At 31.6% G+C, this 22,935-nt stretch overlaps 1 protein-coding gene across 1 annotated transcript; it reads left to right on the top strand.

Moving 5' to 3' along the window:
• Positions 1-388: 388 nt before the first annotated feature.
• LOC139525075 (uncharacterized) lies at positions 389-16,332 on the top strand. Its single transcript, XM_071320255.1, has 7 exons — positions 389-482; positions 1,201-1,314; positions 4,025-4,055; positions 8,416-8,492; positions 10,002-10,026; positions 13,322-13,392; positions 14,679-16,332. Exons 1-6 carry the CDS (start codon positions 389-391, stop codon positions 13,365-13,367), a joined length of 387 nt encoding a protein of 128 aa, XP_071176356.1. The 3' UTR covers positions 13,368-13,392; positions 14,679-16,332.
• The last annotated feature ends 6,603 nt before the right edge of the window (positions 16,333-22,935 follow it).

The following is a 22,935-nucleotide window of genomic DNA, read 5'->3' as shown; positions in this document are numbered from 1 at the left end:
GACTTCTAAAACTGTTTTATTGATAGAACTGACTAAATCCATTCTAGCCGTAGAACTGACAAAATCAGTTCTAGTCGTAGAACTGTTCTAGCAGTAAAACTGTTCTAGCCATAAAACTGTTCTAATCGTAAAACTGACCAAAGATTTGGTCAGTTCTAGGTAGAACTGTCTAAAACTGTTCTAGGGTAGAAATGTCAGGATCAGTTTTAGGTATAGCTGTCTAAATCAGTTCTAGGTAAAACTGACCAAATCAGTTCTAGGTTAGAACTGTTCTCGCTAGTACTGACTAAAAGGTTTCAGGGTGACAGTTCTACATACTGTCCTAGAACAGTTCTCCTGAGAGATTCTGACAGATTTGATGAGAGGTTAGAAGTGGTCCCCACTCTACATGTATGATATACAGCACAAAATCAGTTCTCAATTAGATAGCATAAATGAGAGGACAAAAACACTGATAAAACATCAAAGTGAATTAAGCGAAGGTTAGTATATTAAACACATGCTTATTGAATTTAATTAAAATAATTTCCAATAATTACAAATTATCCTCGCTTCATCGCTAGCTTATTCAATTTTTGGGGTCATTGCTGTCTATAAAAATAGCCAAACTCTTTCTACGAGTCATCGGTTCGAGTGAGACATAACAAACCCTCGTGCAGCTCCTTACTCAACAATTGGCAAAAACTACGGACTCTTCTTCACACCGAACCCATTCTTCACACTATCATTTCATATTATTTAAATGCATTCTTCTTATATTTAAAGTGATTTTGGATAGTTTGCACTACGAAATATTTCCAAGAATATTGGCAAACTTTAAAACTTTTAAGAAAAACTCTACTTATATAATGCTGCGTCATTATTTGAAATTTGGCAAACTTTAGGACAATATCATTGGTCTTGAAAGCACAAACGCAAAAGTAATAACGAAGTATCTAAATAAAAGATGATATATTTCTCTACACAACATAATCAAATTTCGTTAGGATCATCTAATATTTATTTGACATTATAAGTAAAACTACATGATACAGTTATTAATGTTTTAAATTATCAATCAAATATTTTATGAACGAATTCCTACAATAAACATGCAAAAAAATGTAACACCCACTACATTTGTGTTATGCTCATCAATTAAAAATGCATATTATAGCCTTTTCTTTTAACATAATCATTCTTATATTTTTTTTTCCATAGCGTTCGAGTGTCCAACAAAAGAAGGCATATCAGGCATGTTTGGTGTGGGTATAGCAACATTAGTTGTTGGGTTGGGAGCTCTGATTTCAGCAATAACTTTCTTTCTTGTTAAACGTGAGTTTTAGTTTTTACTGCTAAACTTACATTTTATTTAAGATAGTTGTGTCGTGCTTTAAATATTTGGTTTTGTTAAAAAAAAAAAACTATTACGCATGTGTATGCAATCATGTGGAAAATACAGTGTAATCACATTTTATTCTTTGTACAATACCTTGCTTTACCAAATAGAAATAAAGTTTGAGATCAGACAAAGTCATATGAAACGAATTTGAAACATTCTCATAACAAACGGGTATGTAGTAGATGAGGGATTTGAAAAGGAGAAACTTCATTCTCATATTTTAAAATGTATAAGTGTACATGTATGTATGCACTCTTTTTTTTATCATTATTTTCATCTTGTTTTGTTAAAGCACATCTTTATACGTTATTATCTTGAAGAATATTCAAAACCACGTAATAATCGTTGTAAGATGATGAATTTCTATTTTTTTTTATCAAAATCATGAATTATGTCCCTTTATCAAATGAAATTACCTTTTCATGTCATTCAAATTGAAAATTAATACTTGCGGTTTGGTTTGTCACAGCATTCCTTTATTTCTTAATATCGGCATGCATCATACTATACGTGAATGTAATATAAGAAAACAGGTATATAATAGTATCAATTTCCTCATTCTAAATTACGCGCGTCTGGCGCAAATACAAAATTTCGATCCCGGTATCTATGATGAGTTGACCCTTGAACTCAGATATAAATATTACAACATTTATCATAGTATTATGCTACAAAAACAAACGTTTTATTTTGTGTATGATGAAGGGGGTTTCGCAATAACAATTTCGATCTCGTTAAACGGATGCTCTTTCTCAAAACGTTGTTTCACCTAAAACCAGTTCAAAGGTTTTGTCGTTTACATTTTGAATGCATTTTGTCATTTTTCAAAACAAAGTTCATCGAACGATACCAAGACCTTATTATTGTGTTATTGTGCTATGGTAATTTTTTGTATTCTTGTCTTTCGTGTTAGCTGATGTGCTTTGACTATATGCCTTTTTGATTTTCTTTGTTGACATATTTAATTGTTTTATAGTGATTAAGATTTTAGCACAATGTTGACTACTGTACCCCTATTTGTGACATGTTTACCTATTGTGTCTGTTTGGTGTGGTCACCCATAGTCGTCAATATAATGGAATTGTATGCGACTTTTAAAAAAGTGAGAGGTTTATCTATTTAAAAACAGAATTAATCATCCTTTTTCTACATGATAAAACGTCTGAACCAAGTCAGGAATATGACAGTTATTCATTCGTTTGATGTGTTTGAGCTTTTGATTTTGCCGTTTTGCCATTTGCAAAGGGACTGTCCATTTAGAATTTTCTCCGTGTTTGGATTTTTTTGTTATTTCACTTTTATCTTTTCAAAATATTTTATATGGATTACCTTTGAACATCTTTTAACAGTCAACTAAACACAGTTTTTGAAATTAGAGTCTTTACATACAATTAAAAACTCACTGTTAATTATTCCACATTACATGAAACAGACAATTTGTCCTGTTTACAAATATTTGAATTTTTATGTTCAAAATTATGTGTTTTTTGTTTTAAAAAGGGACATTACTATAAGAGAGATAGTTTTCTCGATCGATTTGAATCACCCTAGAGTCACAATAAAGTTTAAAAGTCTTTTACAAACACTTATTTTCGATAAGTTACCCCTTACATGAATTCGATTGCTTTCCATTATGTATATCAACGAATGAAATCACTGGTCATGAGCAAGACTAGTGGTCTTAGGTGAAAAAGAGATCCCTTAATTGATAGTTAGTAGCACCTGAGTTCAGTATACGTAGAAGTTATGACGGAATTCGATTTACTTAAACTTTGAGGTGTGTGGTTTATATTTTTTTTTAACTTTTGTTTATTTGTTTGCTTATGAGTTTCGTTTTGATATTGTGTTTGTTTTGGTCTTCATTCGACAAACGTTCTTTGATTAACCCATCATATCTGTTTCAACTTTTGTTCCTATTTATAACAGGCTGTGAAATTGTTTACAGTTATTTTACACGAATATCTTTAATTGATTACTTGGTGCTTTAACCTGATGAGGGTTGTCAGATAATTTACAGTAAAGGAGTAGGTCCGGTAAGGGCCGATTTTGTCCTCAAATTTCAGGTTCATCTAACGAAAGTTTTTGGATAGTTTTTAAACACTTGAGTGTCTATTTCAATTTATTCGATTAGTTTATGTGAAAGATTTCAACTGATTTAGTAATTAAAAACGCTCTGATTCAAGCTTAAATATGAAAAATCTATTAAATATGCCAAAAAACGTCAGTTTTCAGATGTTTTTTGTCAAAAATGAAAATGGCCGCATCCGTGTTCATCCTCAACCTTTATCTATGTTTTGTATTATCATCAAATACAACTTACATTTCAATATTATGAATGAACACGAATGCGGCCACTTTCATTTTAGACGGAAACCGTCTAAAAATTAACCAAAATGCTTAAATTTTGAAGATTTCAGTAATTTAGCATGACTTAATGATGCTAATACGCGATATTTGTGCATTGTATTCAATTTGTCAAAAACATCTCATATTTATGTAGTAGAAGCATTTTACTTTCCAAAATATAGCTTAAAGATAACATTTTCACAATTTTGTAAAACTGCTATATTTTGGGGCCAAAAAGGGGTCTTACTGAACCTACTCCTTTTATTTTGAAATAATTCATCCATTAATTTTTTGCAGGTGTGAAAACCAAGAATGTAAGACCAAATGAGTACGTATTATACCAATGATTGAATTCTGATCATTGCAATTTCCGAAATATATCATAGTTAAACTAATTTACATGTGTTCAAATCAACATCAAGTTAAAGGCGTTTAGGTCAGTTAATTAGCAAAATTGTTCATAAAATCAAACTAGTACTATAGAGACAAAACAAGCATGATAACTTTGTAATAACCATTATATGTATATAAAGAACACAATGCATCAAATGCAATGTACCTCTTTGCAATGCATCAAGTCAAAAGTAAAATAACAAGAATACCGAACTCGACAGCCAAAATATTTGCTTGTAATTTTCAAAATGAAAAGAGTTAATAATAAAAGTTCCTTCGGGTGTTAAAAATAATGCCATTTGCAAATAGACAGCTTTATCTCTGTTCTGTTTTTAACATAAAACAGTTATTGTATCTATTCAAAATAAGGTTTTCCCTTTCCTTTTGTTGGCATTAAAGGGAGTACGATATTGCAATGTGTATCGTAGGGCAAAGATGAAAAATACCTACGACTTTCATCACATTTATTCACATTTGGTGAAATTTTATGAGAATGGTATTCTTTGCAACATGTAATGTAGACAAATATATAGTATACAATGTATTACTTTATCTAAATCTTTGGCAGTTTAACTTTTTATGGGTCCATTGTAAACAAAAATCGATCAGTGTGTGGTTGTCGTTGATATCAGTAGATAGTTGGCTAAGTGTAATGGTCTTGACCTTCATATGCTCCATGGATGAATCGAAATGTGCTAACAGGTGTTAGAGAATTTAAGAACTTTGTATAATGTAGAAGGAATTAGCAGTCGATTTAATTTTTTTTCGAAAATAAAAAAAATATTTGACAATTAGTTTTAAAGAAACAGATTGTTACATAGTTACTCTTGGATTTATCCAATCTTGATAGTTAAATTATTGATATTGAAAGTCCTCGCAGAGGCTCGTACTTTAAAATTCGATGACTTAACTATCTCGAATGAGAAAAAAAACGACAATCCACTGGTTACAATGTAAAATTAGATATCGTATACCCGGGTGCAGTACAATATAATGTCAAAGCATCTATGCTCACCATGCTTAGAAATAATGCAATTCTGCTGATTTGTTTTCTTGATTTGTAAATTCAAAATTGATTAATAAGACATCAAGTACTGATGTCTTTTAAATGTTGCTCTTCCTGAAAACACCAATCACGGAATGCATACGTAAATTTGTCATTTACACTGTTTGATAAGGTATTTTACATTCATTTGGTGAATGTGTTTCTATTTTTTTTTTAACTTACTGATGGAGCTTAGAGGAATTAATACTGAAATTAGTTTCTAGTGTGAATCATAATAACTAAGAAACTTTTGTAAGTTTGAAACGCATTTAAAGTTTGAAAGTTAAATTCATTTACTGATTTCCTTCCTATGCACTTTTACCAAGTTTTTGCATATTTTAACAATAAATGTCTGTTTGTTTGTTTATATATAGAAGGTTTTTATTTATATATAAAAGGTCTTTGTTTATATATGAAAGGTCTTTGTTTATATACAAAAGGTCTTTGTTTATATACAAAAGGTCTTTGTTTATATATATATAGGTCTTTGTTTATATATAAGAGGTTTTTGTTTATATGCGAACAGAGGAGGAAATAGCCTTAAACTTCAACCTAAATCAAACTATTTTTCCTTTTCGTTGGAAATGATAAAATTATACTAAAAGTATTATTATTTAACAGATTTAAACTTTCGGCTCATATCCGTCTTCCAACATATCAAAGAGCTGTTCATGTTTTATTGAAATACATTATACTGAATAATAAACAGTTGGATACATAATCGAGTAACACGTGTGGCATGCGCCTAACACGTGGTATTTTAAACGTTTATGTTACTAAACGGATAGACAATGAATACAGGGAATATGTTAAAGAGACACCGACTAAAAAGCAAGGAAACAGTTCAAGGCCACACACGGTCATCAACGTAATGATAAAATGTCGAACCTGGATGCGGGCTTCGGCAAGACCCTTAATAATAATGTACTAAAATTCAACGTAATAGACGCCAAACTAAACTCTTGAACATACAAATGTACCAAACATTTTGAAATACCCACAAGACTACCAAAGACTAAAGATTCCTGAATTAGGAAAGGCGATAAAAGCAGCGGAGTTAAACATGTGTTATGATATATCAACCTTGTCTCTATACAAATATACCTGTAGTCTATGCGGAGTTAACAAAAACACCACAATAGGCACTGTAACATCAGAGAAAAACAGCCAAAGTCCGACGTTGATAAGGGAACTGAAGAACCTATGCAAACTGACAATGATTAACACAAATTAAGAAAGGACTCCTAGCAGTTACTGACATGATAGCTGCGGACCTTAATTAAACTAATCGACAGATTGTCTTCATCATAAGAAAATCAACCGCAATACCACCTTTTAGAGGTTTAGTAGCATGCCATCATGTATTACTAGTATACAAGAACATTACCCGTATCATGCCAACAACTGGTTCTGGAATAAATGTGCTTATTTCGGATGCAATACCCTATGCCTGAATTAATATTAATTTCAAAACTGCCAGGATATTCAATAACTTTCCGAATGGATCGTAATTATATCCCTAGTGAATATGGCTGGTTAAAGGTTTGGTTAGCATTAGAGATGAACGCCGACATTTTTGTAGTTTATTAAAGAATATTAAAATAAAAGTTGGGATGTGAAATACCTACACGTATGAGACATGACAGATGTCTGTATGTTGATCTATATTCACGAATGAATTCCGTGTACTCATGATATTAAGGAAACGTTTTGACAAGTTGGTGATATCGGAAACTGTGATATCATTGCTCCATTGTAGTAAAATATATGTTTTTTTAATTCAACTTAACTTTGTTAATCCTGAATAATCTTTATCAATTATGGACTTTTGACAAGGTCAATACGTTATATATGGACCTGTTCAGATTATAATGATCGAGGACGAAGTCCGAGTGTCAATATAATCTAACAGGTTCATATATATATATATATATAATAATTGACAGAGTGAAAGTCTTTAATTTATATATTTCATATGTAAATAATGTATTATAAAAATAAAATTTAATGTTCCTTCTGTGTATTTTTAAATTTTATTTTGCAAGATTTAACATGCTATTAATATATTAATATTAATAAATAACATTAATGTTGTATTGTAAACAAAAACAAAACATTTTTTTTCTGTTTAGAACAAAAAAGAAATTGAAATAGAACTCATTTCAGTCTACTTGCAAATTTTCTTTTCGTACTAGTTCCAGATCCACCATGATTGTTAAGTGTGACGTCAAATATTTTTAATATGACCGTCAATATATGTATAGATAGAAACATAGCGTCAATATACTTAATAATAGAAACAAGGCTTCAGATACATGAAAAATTAATTGAAACACGTGATCGCAATATCAGACGAAAACAGGAGAATGCTACAATGCGTATAAAAGTATAATCCTGGTACTTTTGATAGCTATTTACACCACTGGGTCGATGCCACTGCTGGTGGACGTTTCGTCCCCGAGGGTATCACCAGTCCAGTAGTCAGCACTTCGGTGTTGACATGAATATCAATTATATGGTCATTTTTATAAATTTTCTGTTTACAAAACTTTGAATTTTTCGAAAAACTAAGGAATTTCTTACCCCAGGAGTAGATTACCTTAGCCGTATTTGGCACAACTTTTTGGAATTTTGGGTCCTCAATGCTCTTCAACTTTTTATTTGTTTGGCTTTTTAACTATTTTGATCTGAGAGTCACTGATGAGTCTTATGTAGACGAAACGCGCGTATGGCGTATAAAATTATAATCCTGGTACTTTTGATAGCTATCTACACCATTTGTTATATTTCTGCATATTCAACTCCATAAGATTTATTCAAATGATGCATTTTAATTCTAAGCGGTTATCTCGATGCTTAATAGGATGACTTCTTTTCTAAAAAGCCACGAAATGTTTAAATATTAAAAAGATTTCATTCATTGTGAATTGTTTCTTTTGGATGTTTTTGTAATTAAACCATGATACGAAAAAGCGAATCATGCTAATAGGCCTACTATACAGCTCATACGCCTATTTTCAGTAGAAATTATTTTTGACATAAATTTATTTATTTGCGAGTGTGAACAAACAATTAAACAATTTGTTTTGGTAGTAATTTGTGAATTATCGACATTCACAGATATTACTTTACAAAACGACCTCAACAACCTTAATACGTAAATTCATTAAAGAAAACCAACAACTTCGGCGATATAGCTAAAACAAAAATCATAGACCACAATTTAATCTGAACTGCTCTGTTTTAATAGGTCCGCTGGATATAATGAGGCGCAGAGAAGTAATCCGGTCTTCACAGATTCATATTCTACGTTGCAGTCTAACCTCGGTATGTGCGTTTTAAAATCCAAAATCATTGCCGTATATTAATCTTCGCTAGCCAAGGGTTACGATCCACTCCCGCTCTGTGAAGAGAGCGGGAGTGGAGCGTAACCCTTGGCTTGCGAAGATGGCCATAAAGATTATATGGTCATTTTATCTGCTCAATTCAGTATAAATCATATATACAGGCATTATTTCAAAACTAGAAAGGCATTACTATAGAGTTATAATTGCATGTGAATACTTGAAACGAATATTATGAAATCGATAAAAAATACTTAAACAGTGATTTATAATAGCAGCTTAATATTTATTTGATTTGAAATACATCATATTAAAATAAAAGATACATAAACATTTATCAACGATTACATTAATTATGTTTGATTTATAGTTTTCGAAACCCCATATTCAAGGCGGAAACACATTAAACGACACACATTACACCCGTCACTTTCTGCATGTGCCTGTCGGGAGTCTTTAGCTCAGTGGTTGTCGTTTTTCATGTCTGTCATATTTGGTTTTTGTATGTTTTTCTGTTGTAGAATATGCCGTTAGTTTTCTCAATTGATTGTTCTCGTATTTTTCATGTTGAAGTATTTTATAGCTGACTATTCTGTTTGGGATTTTGTTATTGTTGGAGGGCGCACGGTTGCCTATAATTACATTAACACTTTAATGGATAGTTGTGATTAGCAACCATACCAAATGTCCTTGTTTTAAAACATGGTAAAGTATGGTTTGCAATGAAGGATTACTTGACTGCTCGTAATTGAACATGTGCAATATGTGTTTAATTGATCCCTCACAAATAGCTTGGTTTGAGGATCTCTAGTGCGCAAGTAGCATGTATAGACATTAAATTTAAAACAATATTTTTTACCGCACATAGTCGATTCTTTTATTTGTTCTGCATAGTCCAGCATTCACTTGTCGTAAAATCGTATACCATGAGAGAGCTTTGATTGAATTTAAATCAAAATGTTTAACTGCGGCATAAACATGTGTTAACATATTAAGGTGCGTACATGATTTCACCAGATGGACTTGTTTGTTCACACAAACGCTTTCAGGAAAAACTACGATGTGTCGTCGTCTGAAATCGAATAGACATGTTCCGGCGTTCTGAGATATTTCAAAACCAGGATAGTCGTCTGATTTGTAATTTTACCGCGATTGTGACATTTTGTTTGAGTAATGATTCGAATGGCAACTAAAGTATGTATACATGTGACAACTAAAGTATGTATACATGTGACAACTAAAGTATGTATACATGTGACAATAAAGTCTTCATCTATCGACACATGCTGTCTCGCTCCTTTTGGAGTTTGTGATTCCCTCATGTGTTGATATTTACCTTCATTTGTCTAAATCAATTGACGAAATTTGAACATCTACCATATGCGATCTCGCCTGTGTACAGAGTTGTGTCAATAATTTCAAGTGCAATTAGAAAACAGTTAGATAAGCAACATATAGTAACATTAGGGTAATACACTGTTTTCTATTACAGAATCAAGACCTATACAAGACCCAAGGTAATAATGACAATATTTATATCCTACAGCACTCTAATTTCCTAAATTGTTAATACCAAGTAGTTTTTTTATGCTAAGATTTTGAAGCCATTTCAGAAATAAGTTTTTACTTGATTAAATTTTTATTGATTGTCTTGAAGTAAAACTTGTAAACTAGAGGAAAAGAATACAAGTCCCTTACATTAAAAAAATGAACTCAGCGTAGGATATAACTGTTGCGAGTCTAAAGAAGTGGAAACGTTAAAACCCAACACATAAAAAAGCTAAAAACGGCCAGAATATTTAAAAAGGGTTTTCTAACATTTTACATTTTAATATTTTGTATGTAGTGTTTCATACAAGTTTTTTTTTTCTTCATAATTTGGAGTTAAAATGTATATATATGTGTACATGGTTCCTTTAATGTGTAACCCCAACCTAAAGGATGAGGGAGTAGGCTGCAATGTTGGTCTTTTTGGCCGTGTGTCCATCAGGGATGGGGTCGATTTCTTTAAAATGTTATCGATTAAATTACAATTACTTTGCTGATTTAATGTAATCGATTACATTACAATTTCACCTAAATTTATTACATTATATTACTGTTCTTCAAAGTAATTATGATTGCTCTATATCACTTATGATTACATTGTTTATTGTACTATGAAAAAATCATATAACTTTTTATCCTCACAAATGACCTAATTTTGGTGATATTTTTTACATATTAAATTTATTGAATGGTAAGGACCAGTTTAAAAATGTGTAAAATTTAATAACATAGACAAGAGTCTTTCTCTGTGTAAAATATATTACATATTTTCAAAAATGATTTCAAACTGCCCCATTAACATAAAATAGGAACAAAGAATGATTAATCAATTAAGTATAGTTTTGTTGTTTGTTGGGTTATAAATGACACATCCATGTTTTTACAGGTGTTACTAACTACTTCTATTTTTTGGCAAACAATAGGTGAAATTTGGTATTAAAATTAAATTGTCTGAATCGCAATATCAACAACGGTATTAGTAGTTTACTTTCACTATTTATAGAATGTATGAATAATTTCAGTACAAATGTACTTGATATATAGGTAGAAAGAACATACATGACATATCAAAATATTTATGGAAATAAAAGTTTATACAAATTGTAAAAATGTTAAAAGTGGGTCAAAATTGAGTAAATTCCATTATTAATTAAATGGGGTCGTTTATGTTGCTCATCAAAGTCAAATGTAAATTAAAATATTTTTTTTATTTTGTGCTATTGAATTTCCATGTAGTTTTACCAAAAAATTGGAGTTAATATCAAATGTAACATTAAGAAACACTAAATTCTTTCAAAGCATATTCTTGTATCATACGAACTCAATCTCAAAATAAAACATTTAGAAAGGTTAATTCCTTAAGTCAACTGTTTATTAAATAAATCACATATTTTCACTTAAGATGCCCAACTTGGTTATATTAAACTTATCATATATATTAGATGTTTAATTAATAATATTGAAGAATGGTCATAGTCAATACTAGTTTAATATATACTTGTCATTCATGCTTCACATCTTATTTTTATATTGTCAAATACTATTTTCATATTTAAAACCTGTATTCAGCAAGTAATCATATGAATGTAATCTTAAAGTAATCTTAAGAAATCATGATTACACCTGTTTTTCACTCTGTAATCAATTACATTACGATTACTTGTAATTAGAAATTGCATGATTACTGATTTCATGGGATGACATTACAAAATTTTATCGGTTACAGCTGATTACGAATACTGATTACAATTACCCGATTCCTGATGTCCATTCGTCCGACCATTGTTTTTACTACAAATTGCACAGTCTCTGTTTAAAGAAACACTTAAGAAAAAACCCATAACAAATAGGAAATTAGAAATATATTAGAAAAAAAACATATACATTCATCTAGATTTAAATTATAGGCATTATGTTTTCTGGTCTGTGTGTCCGTTCGTTCTTTCGTCTTGCAAGCTTCAGGTTAAAGTTTTTGGTCAAAGTATTTTTTTATGAAGTTGAAGTCCAATCAACTTTAAACGTAGTACACATGTTCCTTATGATATGATCTTTCTAATCTTTAAACCATATTAGAGATACCCCATTTTCACGGTCCACTGAACATAGAAAATGATACTGCGGATGGGGCATTTGTGTACTTAGGACACATTCTTGTTTAAGGGAAATGTTTAACTGTGTTTACGTGTTAACGATTTTCTTATCTGGCGGGCAATATCTCTTGGATATTTTCGAGTTTTCATTTTTCAGTAAGGTACGTTAATTGCTGTTGTTATAGATTTATTACCTTCTGTTTCATGGGATTGTTTGCATTAAGTTTTTATATTTTTCAAATTTTTTATTGCAAATATAGATCCGTTTCTAAGATTTCCATATAAGGATATTTCATGTTTCCACGATGTCGAAAACACTAAAAAAAACGCTATGTCGAAAATTCAAAAACGCAAAATCCTTTCCTTTCTCGTTTTCAACTTCGTGTTTTGTCCTTATTAAATATGGAGGGCAAAAACGCAAAATGGCCTTAACCGTCAACCATGCATAGTGCCATGTTATTGTTTCAGATCTCTAACGCACCAACTGGTTGTTTAATAAAACATTCGTATTATAAACCTAGAACATCATGTTAAAACATTTCTATATGACTACAAAATTGCTTTAAAATAATAGATAAATCCATATTAGGGCAACTTTGCTTGAGGTAGTTTAACACTTAATTTTGAAATAATCTATTAATTTATAAACGAATAATTTACGCGAGGCTTTTCATTTTTGTGTCAACATATCTGCTACGCAGTCATGTACAAACAAGTATTGCATGACGATATTTTTAATTTAAGTTATATGAAATAAAGATACGTTGAGAAAAATATTCATAAGAGTTGAAGCCACTATAGGGGACCGTACGGACTAAAACTAAGAGCAATGAGCCAAATTGCACATCACTTAGTCAGCTACATAGATAACAATTCAAACAAATATCCAGCAGCCTGATTATGAAAAACAAATCAAAGAAAAAAAGGCGAGACTTCCACCAACGACAACGACTATAAAACAGTCTTTTTGTGAGAGTTCAAACCATCCCTTACCTTAAACAGAGATGTAAAAAACATACCACAATAGAATTGTAACATGATTTTAATTGGTTAAAACTGTTTTTGGTATGTTTCCAGGATTTTTTTTTTTGGTTCAAACGATTCCTTTGTTTTTCTTTTCTTTCTTATTTTATGCTAATAATGAAACGCATTGATAATATCTAAATATTAATAGTTGGGATATATATGAAGAATGCGGAATAGCACCTGATGTGATGTGAGTACATACGAAAACTTTGAAAACAGGTAGGTACTTATTTGCTTTATAAACACTTATATATATATATATGTAAGAGACCTTCGGAATGCAGCATAAATAATACTGTGCTTTAGTATAAGACCAACATCGTATCAATATAAATAAAATCAACTTCCTAAGTTTTTCTTGTCTGTGTTTTTTTTTTAAATAAAATAGTATCTGGTATACGGTAAATGACCCAGTTATGTCGTCATATCGGACATACAAAAAAGCATTTAACATCTAACATTGGTGCTTATTTAACCGTCGCTGTAAATGCGTAAACTTAAAACTGCAAACAGAAATATTTTTCTCTAGGAAAATTTAAACTTATAATCAGGTATTCACGACCTTTCGATAATATAACCTTTCATATACTTATAAAATGTCTAATATCTGAGTAGTTCATAGTTGTTATAGTGACTTCTGGTTCAAACATGAATTCATTCTACATTTTCTATCAGGAATTCCAAGTACTAAAGTAATCATGACATGCCAATCTAATTAAAATAACACATTATGCACTTCTTGCGTCTAACTGGTTGTTTTGAGTAAAGGGTCTAGTATTGACGAAAGGTGAATCTAGGCTGATATCATATAAGACTCGTATTTTTGATTATTTGTTCAATTATTGGGCAGTTCTCTGGATTTTGTAGCTCAATACATTAAAGCAAAAACATGAATCCGTAATAAACTTTACACAGTCATCTTAAACTATCTAGCCGTCCAATAAAAGTAAAAGTACGAAAACAAGAGATGCAACGAACAATGTATGGGTCATGGGTCAGATAGCCTGACTTTGTACAATCATGTCATTTGGTCATTCAATAATTAAATACGAACTACCCCCATTTTGTCTTGCTAGACCACAATAACAAACATGTATAGTCCAACTTACGACAGGACGACAATACGTTAAAAAACTAATAGATTAATTATATAATTTGGAAATGAGGGTCGAAAAGTGGCCGGACCAGGTAGATACATGTATCTAGATGTGCATGATCATTGAAGTATTCTATCTACTAGATATAACATTGGAATACTACAATGACTGAACATTTTTATCTTGACTACATTCAATTTCGATTTATACGTTGTATTATTCGCGTTTTTTATCCCGTCATAATATACATGTACATGTACATGTATATACTTCATGTTCTTTTGAAAATACCATACTATGAATATACTGATTAATATAATAGTATTTATAGAGATAACATTTAACTAATTTCGAAGAATCTGTAAGGCTAGTAGTTTTGACTGACGTTATATGTACACATATTTTTAGGTCATGAAAAGAAGAGCCAGTGGATGTATGCCATATAGATTTGATCGTTTGCTAGAATTTTTAATTTCAATTTTTACGTATATTTTTGTTCATGCTATTATCTTGTCAATTTTTAATGTAAATAATGTATTTTTTGTTCTTTGTGATATATTTAGTGGTATTAAATTTTCTCATAAAAATATTTATTTCTGAAAGGTGTAGCTAATATTATTCTTGAAAAACAATCAATAAAAAAAATAATGAAATAAAATTGATAAGATAGTCTTAAGCTTGGACATACAATCTTTAGAGACCAAAAACAATGTTCCATACACTGTTTGTAAGGATAGACTTGTTCCGGGAATGTGAACGATTTCTATTATCGCGTTGGTAATTCACACCGAATATGTTTGTTTGGATGTCTGATCCCTATAGTAACACTAATATCAAGGGGAAATTGACATGATATGAATACACCTTATTGCTATTTGTCCGCTATAACTGTCCATCACAAATGTTCCCGTAAAATTGTGACGTCACAGTAAAAAATATCTGACGCCACAATAGAAAAGTGATTGAAATATGACGTCGAAAGTTCAAGCGGCGAAGATTCTCGACGCACATATTTCTAAAAGCGATAAGGTGTATATACGATATGCTTACCGGTGTTATTTTAGAACAATGCAGAAACAGGGTAAGAGATTGGTCCAATCATATGAACACTAGTGGGGATTTGAAAAAGTTAGTATGTGCATTTGTAAATATTCAAGTATGATCAGATCAGATCATATGTTTTAGTACCTCATATGAATTCGTACTATGCATGGTTTGTGAATGGAAAGTGTGACGTCAAAATGCATTCTTAAAAGTACAAACACTGAGACGAGCGATTTCGGGAAATGTTTACGTGACTTAAACGAACTGAATTTGATTTCAAAACTTAAGTTTCATGAAACAAAATATCTTTGCTAATTTGCTTCTAGTAAATGCTAAGACAACTGAATGCATAGAATATATAATATGTAATGTTTAAAAGTGTAAGGTGTCATCCTAACTAGCAGAGAATTCTGCGTTTCGATACCTTAGGTTAAGGATTTATTCATCGAATATACATGTAGTATGCGTTCAAGCTTATATAAGGTGAGATTAATTAACCGAAATCTGGTTTGGCAACCAGATTTCGGTGTGTAGAAAGATGCATAGTTTTCCAAATGAAACTCGAAGTTGTCGTATACATACTTTTTAACAAAAATCATTTACATGCAGGCGTTGTCAGTCTTACAAAGCCATTATTGGAAAACATTATTTTGTCAGCAGTTCGCATTAATGAAATTGCATACCTTAATTTTCAACCTACATAGATTTGTTTTGCCCCACCTAGTGGCATTATCTTTTTCTGTCTGTGCGTTCATTCGTTCCTACGTTCGTATGTCGTCCGTCTGTCCCGCTTCATTTTTTGTCTTTTTATTTTTTGCATTTTTATAAAATACACATTGATTATTCTAGTCAAAACGCAACTTGCATTGTAATAACTATATATTGTACTATATAAATGTTGTAAACTATCACTATGTCTGTTAATATGTTGCATTTTCTCTGTACAGTATGCTTTATATCTTCAATAGTATTATAGCCAAATAATCCTTCTGCACAATAAAATCTTTATTTGACAAAAGCTGTTTTAGTTCTTATAGTTTATTGTTTGTTAGTGGCTCGAAGCTGTCTATTAAAAAAACCACCGCCTACTGGTAACAAGACTTTTTTTTTTAAAGTAACCATATCTTTCATTTAGCAACACGTATGGCAGCTGGGTCACATTATTGATGATATTACCTAATTATCAAATTTGGTAATCTGTAAGAGAACATGTTTAAAAGAACTTTATGTTTTTCATTTTGAACGCATCGGAAAAAAAGCTGTTATTTTTGGTTGAGGCAAACTTAAATTAGAAAACGGAAACTAATTTTGGGGATGTACGCGACCAAACAAACGCGTTCGAAAAGGTTTACATCTTATGCCCCTTTTTGCCTAGCCGCGGGTGCATTAACAACTCCATGAAATGCTGGTATTAAATCAGGAAAACACCACCGTGTGCTCTTTTTAAGATACTGCCACCAAGGAATTAATGATTGCGTACTGGGATGTTGTCATGATAAACGATAGGGGCAAAAATAAATAAAATCGATTAGTTGAAAATTTCAAGAAAAACAAAATGATTTACAAGATGAACTATACAAACGAAATTTTGTTTAACATAAAAAAAAAGATTGACAAATATAGTGGTTGTCCATGAAATTTTATACAAAGCAAAGAAAAGTCCGGCAATTAATGAAAACATATCAAGCGTTTACAGTACGTGCTAGAAGACCGTCCTTCAGATAAAATTGCTACACGAAAGAATTTAATACTACAATATACATTATAACTGTCATAAGTTAATTACGATCATTTGATCAGGTAATAATTGATCATACATAGAGATCATTTAAGTTAAGCAATACAAGACCTAAATGTTTTGATATTTCTGACATTTCGACTTTTTCAAAATATACTTAATATGAACTTGGTTAACTGTTGTTTCATAAAGTTCATTTGCAAATATCTCAGGCAAGCTCAGGACGAGAGAACATTATCATTACTTGTATATGCTATAGGTTAGTCGTGTAATACAGATCTTTCGTGATGTAGGGCGTGTAATTGAGAATGTCACTAGAGTTACAATTAGACAGATATTTTCCCTTGCAACAGCCTATGCCTCCTGGAACAACAATGAGTTGATGCATATATTTATAACGTGCGGAAAGCTTTGCACTTTTTTCTACACGAGGCATCGGATTGTACGTCCCTATTTTGCCTTGTGTACTTCTAATCACACATAGCCAAAAAATAGAAACAACACGTTTAATAATTTATTGCGTCCAAAGCCCTTTTCTGGATTTACCTTCATCAGGAATGCTCAAAGCCAAACATTCGAAATCCAAATATGGATAAGTACCGAAAATTGTTGAAGAGCTATAATTCAAAAATACCTAAAATAAATAGCCAAATTCATCGAAAGCCAACTTTGCCTGAGGTAGTTGAAACCTTAGTTTCATAATAATTTCAAAATTTATAAACGGACAATTTTAGTAAAGTCTGTTAAATCATGTCAGTACCGAAGCACTGACTACTCAGCTGATAAAACCCTCGGGGACTTGATAGTCCACCAGCAGAGGTATCGACCCAGTGATGTAAAAAATGGAAAACAACACGTTTAATAATTTATTGCGTCCGAAGAGCTTTTCTGGATTTACCTTCATTATGAACGCTCAAAGCCAAACATTGCCAAATGTACGACCCATTCGGAAGATTATACCGTCGGTTGGAATATAATACTTTTATTTCCAACTCACCCTTTAATTTATAAAATTTGTATTCATTATTCAAATTAACTGCACAATTAGGTATTTTCATCGAAAGAAAGAGATGTGGTATTTTTTTGTTCTTATGTAGCTTTGATCATGACCTTCAGGAAAGGGTTGTATTGCATTCACACTCACGATATACCAAAAGCTGCTTTACCACTCCATATATTACATGCATAAAAACGTCATGATGTCAAACATAACAACCATTGAGTAAGCGCCGTAGCAGCCGAAAAGAATTTTGAAGGATATTGCAATATTTTCATGTCAAATACAGACGCTAAGAAAACAAAAAAAGCTAATGGATTACCAACAAGCTTTGAAGTTGTTTAAGGAATATTGATATTTTCATTAACATGTTCAAATTATTGCAAAATACAATTTTAAATTTTACAGTCGAAAGAACACTTAACACCATTTGTCTAATACATTAATTATTTAAGAATTGCATGCCTCTTTTTTGTAAATTCATTGGGGTCTAAAACTAATTACTGAATTGCCTCATTCTGCAAAATGAACGCACGGTCAACGCTTTTACAACCCTATGAAATAACTAAAAGAAGCATTCAACACTTGTAATTACTTTTGTCGCTTTGATCACGAAAACACGACTACTGTCAAGTTTTTCTATTACCTACATGTGCACTTTATTGTGGAAACGTATTTTATCATGTACATGATGTATGTTACAATTCGTGATATTCATTTTGAAATGTAGAATGGCACGAGATTGCTGTTAGCCGATCAAAATAACGTATAATAATAAAACTTTTTATCTAATGTAATTATTTACATCTGTTATATACAAATAAAGGACTTTCACTCAGTCAATACCTTATATATGGACCTGTTTCATTATATTGACAATCGGACTTCGTCAATAGCATCTTGTCAGGTCAAAATAAAACGTATTGATTTCGCCAAAAGTCCATAATTAATAAGTTTATTCGAAGAGCTACAGTCATGAACTACAGTATGCTTTAATTCATTGTTTAAGACTTAAGTACTGAATTGTATTGTGTACTTGTAGTTAATTATATTTGAATATAAAAAGCCGAGAAAAAACAAAAATATAAGTAACACTTAGCTATGATATATGTTGTATCGTTGCTTAGTACGAAGTCGCAGCATCACTTAATTGTTAGCTAATGGTTGAAAAGGATACGTATAACAATTGTATGCTTTTTGATACCTATATAATCGTATGACAACATTTTTACAGTGAAGCACTGTCAATGCACCAAATGCAATAATATATCTGTTGATTGTATGTCACAAACAATATACAATTCTAGTCATCAAGTAATAGACTGTTGTCAATGAGAGAAAATAATATACTAATTTCCCTACAGCAGAGAAATGATTTCGGGTTTTTTGTTGTAGCCACGTGCACTTGGATTTCTGTCTGGTTTTATGAGTATTATTTTTATTATCCCTCTTTGTCTATCTTACAGTTTTAACAATTTGTTTTTTTTTATTTTTTGCCATTTATCCATTTTGCTTTAATAAAAAAAAAGGTTATGAGCAATTACGTCAAACTGGTCTTACTTATAAAGTATACATTTTATCTTTTTATATAACTGAACAATTAAATTAAGAAATGCAACGATTTTCAGAAAAAGTTATATGCATTCCATATATTTACGAGCTTTGTATGATATATAAGTATATAGCCACTCTTCAGGCACAACAATTTTATTTTCACTTTCAAATTCTATTCTTGTGAATCTAATTGCAGAGAAATCACAAATTGCAGTTTTGCGCTTCCAATATTTGAAAATAAATTGATGATTGTTATTCTCTCGTAATATAGCCTTTTTCACAAATTTAGAACGTCATTTAAACGACCAACACAATGAATCGGATTTCTTTGTATAATTTGTGGTCTTGTTGATACTATAAAAGTATTCAATTGATATAATTCTTCCATTTTAACACTATCACTTCTCATAATCTATATGATCATACTATATTGTCTACCAAAACCGCAATTTTTATGGCCTTTAACTTTAATAATGTCTTCGATTATGTAATTTGTAGAGCAATGGTATTTTTTTATTTTCGGAATTCGATTTCCTGACATTTTGGATAATTCCTTAACTTTTTTGAAATTTCCTATAAAATGTGTCTTCTTGCAAAAAGTAAAATCACAAACATACTGAACTCCGAGGAAATTTCAAAACGGAAAGTCCCTATTCAAATGATAAAACACATCAAACGAAAGGACGACAACTAACATATTCCTAACTTGGTACAGTATTTTCAAATGTAGAAAATGGTAGATTGAACCTGGTTTTAGAGCGCTTACCCCTCTCACTTGTATTTCAGTCGCAATAAATTCCATTATATTTACAACTATGCGTGAACAAAACAGTTTGTATATTGCTTCATCAAATTAGTAATCACATTAGTAACACGATAAGCCTCGGACAAGATGATTCGTAACAAAATTTGATGATATTATATAGTTGCTGTTTTTTGTGAGTCTGTTTCAAGGATTTGAAATTTTTATAACAGTCATCGTTCACCAACTTTCTCTGCCACAGAAAACTGTCCGATATAATACAACAAAGGTATATTAAAGTTGCATTGAACACAATACAAACAAACAATTTTATTTTGAAAGACACAAAAATCGTCCCGAATCGATAACGTTGCAAGCGTAAGAAATTGTCTAGTGGACAAACTTGCTAGACTTTTGATTAGATTGAAAACGAAGTCGGTTTGACCACGCAAATTATCAAAATGTATGCAGCTGTTTTGAATAGTTAAAGTACAGTTACAGAAAAGCACTATTTTGTATGTGACAAATCGAAACATTCAATAAAAAACGTCGCAACTGACAGTTTAATGGTAAAAAGCTAAGACATAAGACATTGCATTTTCATTTGTGGTGTGATTGCTGCAAAAGTTCGGTTTTTATATGTCCAATGTAAGTACCTTTTTAGCATATCTTTTAAAAACCATAGCCATTTTCCTAAAACTGACCATGGTAAAGACTATTTTTCTTTGCCAAACAAAGCTTTGGCAGTTACATTAGCGCATATTAAGATAATATTTTATGTATAACGCATGTTATTCCAGTGAATTGTCGCGGTTTTACACTGTTTCGAAAAGCTCAAACAACCCAAATATTATTGTTTGACAATTTGTCAATATGCTTGTCCTTATTTTTGACAATGTTTGACTTGTAAAATATGAAAAAAAGAAATATTTGTTGATTTTTCCGGAATAATAATTATCTGTTTAGGTTATGAACATACATTTTACAATGTATATACCTACACTATATTTTATCGAAAATCTGTTTTTAGTGTGGACTGGTTGATTTCACTGTTTTGACGCAATAATGTGTTTTTTTTCCAGTTATCTGTGATATCATCTCTAAATATTCCAGTCATATCCACAAACAGATGCAAATCGGAGGTCAAATGTATGTATGTATTGTTGATCATGACTTGATGCTAATTTTTCTGATACAGACTTGACTTTTTTTTTAATTTTTTACTATATTCCGTCCTGGCTTCTTGTAATTTTTTGAGTTTATCATGACTTTTTTGTTACATAAATTGTTATCCTGTATTTTTTTTTGCACCTTGCCTCATCCTGCCTTTTTTTTTACTTATGAATCCTGCTGTCTTTTTTGTCAAATCTCATTCTAACCCTCCCTTTTTCTAAGGGTAAAAAAACTTCTTGTCCTTCGTCCAAATTTAAGCCCCAGTCCCACTAGACCACGATCGCACCACGCTCACCGCGATCTAAAATAAATTTAGATCGTGGTGAGGTCGCGGTATGAGCGGCATGAAAATGTAAATTTTCGTTGCTTTCACGATGCTACTACGTCCTCTCTACGCTTCTTCAAAGATCCCGCTACGATTATACGACGTTTTCACCGCGCTTATTCTGCGACCTCAATACGCTTATCAAGATCTTTCTACGCTCTTCACGTTCTCACTACGACCATACCACGAGTTATCCGATTGCAACACGATCTTACTGCGATTATTACACGTTCTTACCACGATTATACTACGTTCATACTCATAGCGCGATCTTACTACGTTCTCAGCAATAACGTCAACATCGTGTTCCATATCAATACAGTTCAATTCCTTCTATTTCTGATTAAATCGTAGATTTCTCGGAAACAATACAGTCATGCCACCAAAATCTACCAGAACACGTGGGCATAGTGGTAGGAGTTGATGTAGAGGCAGAGGGAGCAAAGTAACGAATCCTGATCAAGCAGAGATGTCGGACCGACCAATCCAACCTAAATTACAACCTATTGCTAGTCCATGAAGCTCAATGACGATATTTTAGTGAACGATAACAGAGATGACATAGATGTATCAATATATATAGGAAGATGTGGTATGAGTGCCAATGAGACAACTCTCCATCCAAGTAACAATTTATAAAAGTAAACCATTATAGGCCAAGGTACGGTCTTCAACGCGGATCCTTGGCTCACATCAATCAGCACGTTATATTACTAGTGTTAAACCATTTAAACGGGAAAACCAATGGTCTAATCTATATAAAAACGAGAAGCATGGTTGAGCCGTTAGAGCAAATGGATAATTACATTCAAAGAAACAAAATCTAGGGATCTTTGTTATATATTTTATGTGAAAATGACAATGAGAATGATGGTCGTAGTGTGAACGTAGTCAGGTCGTAAGAAGAGCGTGATGAGGACGGCAAGGGCGTACTAGAATCGTACTATGGTCTTGAACAGCGTGGTATAGTCGTAGAGGAAGCGTAGTTGGGTCGCAGTGAGAACGTGATGGTCGTAGTGAGGTCGTGATAACGTCGCTGTGCGATCGTAGCGCAGTCTCTCCGAATAGAATCACGCTTTCGCTACGCTCTCG

Source organism: Mytilus edulis, chromosome 5 (genome assembly GCF_963676685.1).
Source record: "Mytilus edulis chromosome 5, xbMytEdul2.2, whole genome shotgun sequence".
NCBI lineage: Eukaryota > Metazoa > Mollusca > Bivalvia > Mytilida > Mytilidae > Mytilus > Mytilus edulis.
The sequence above is the reverse complement of the archived record's forward strand: the minus strand, read 5'-3'. Positions and strand labels throughout refer to the sequence as shown.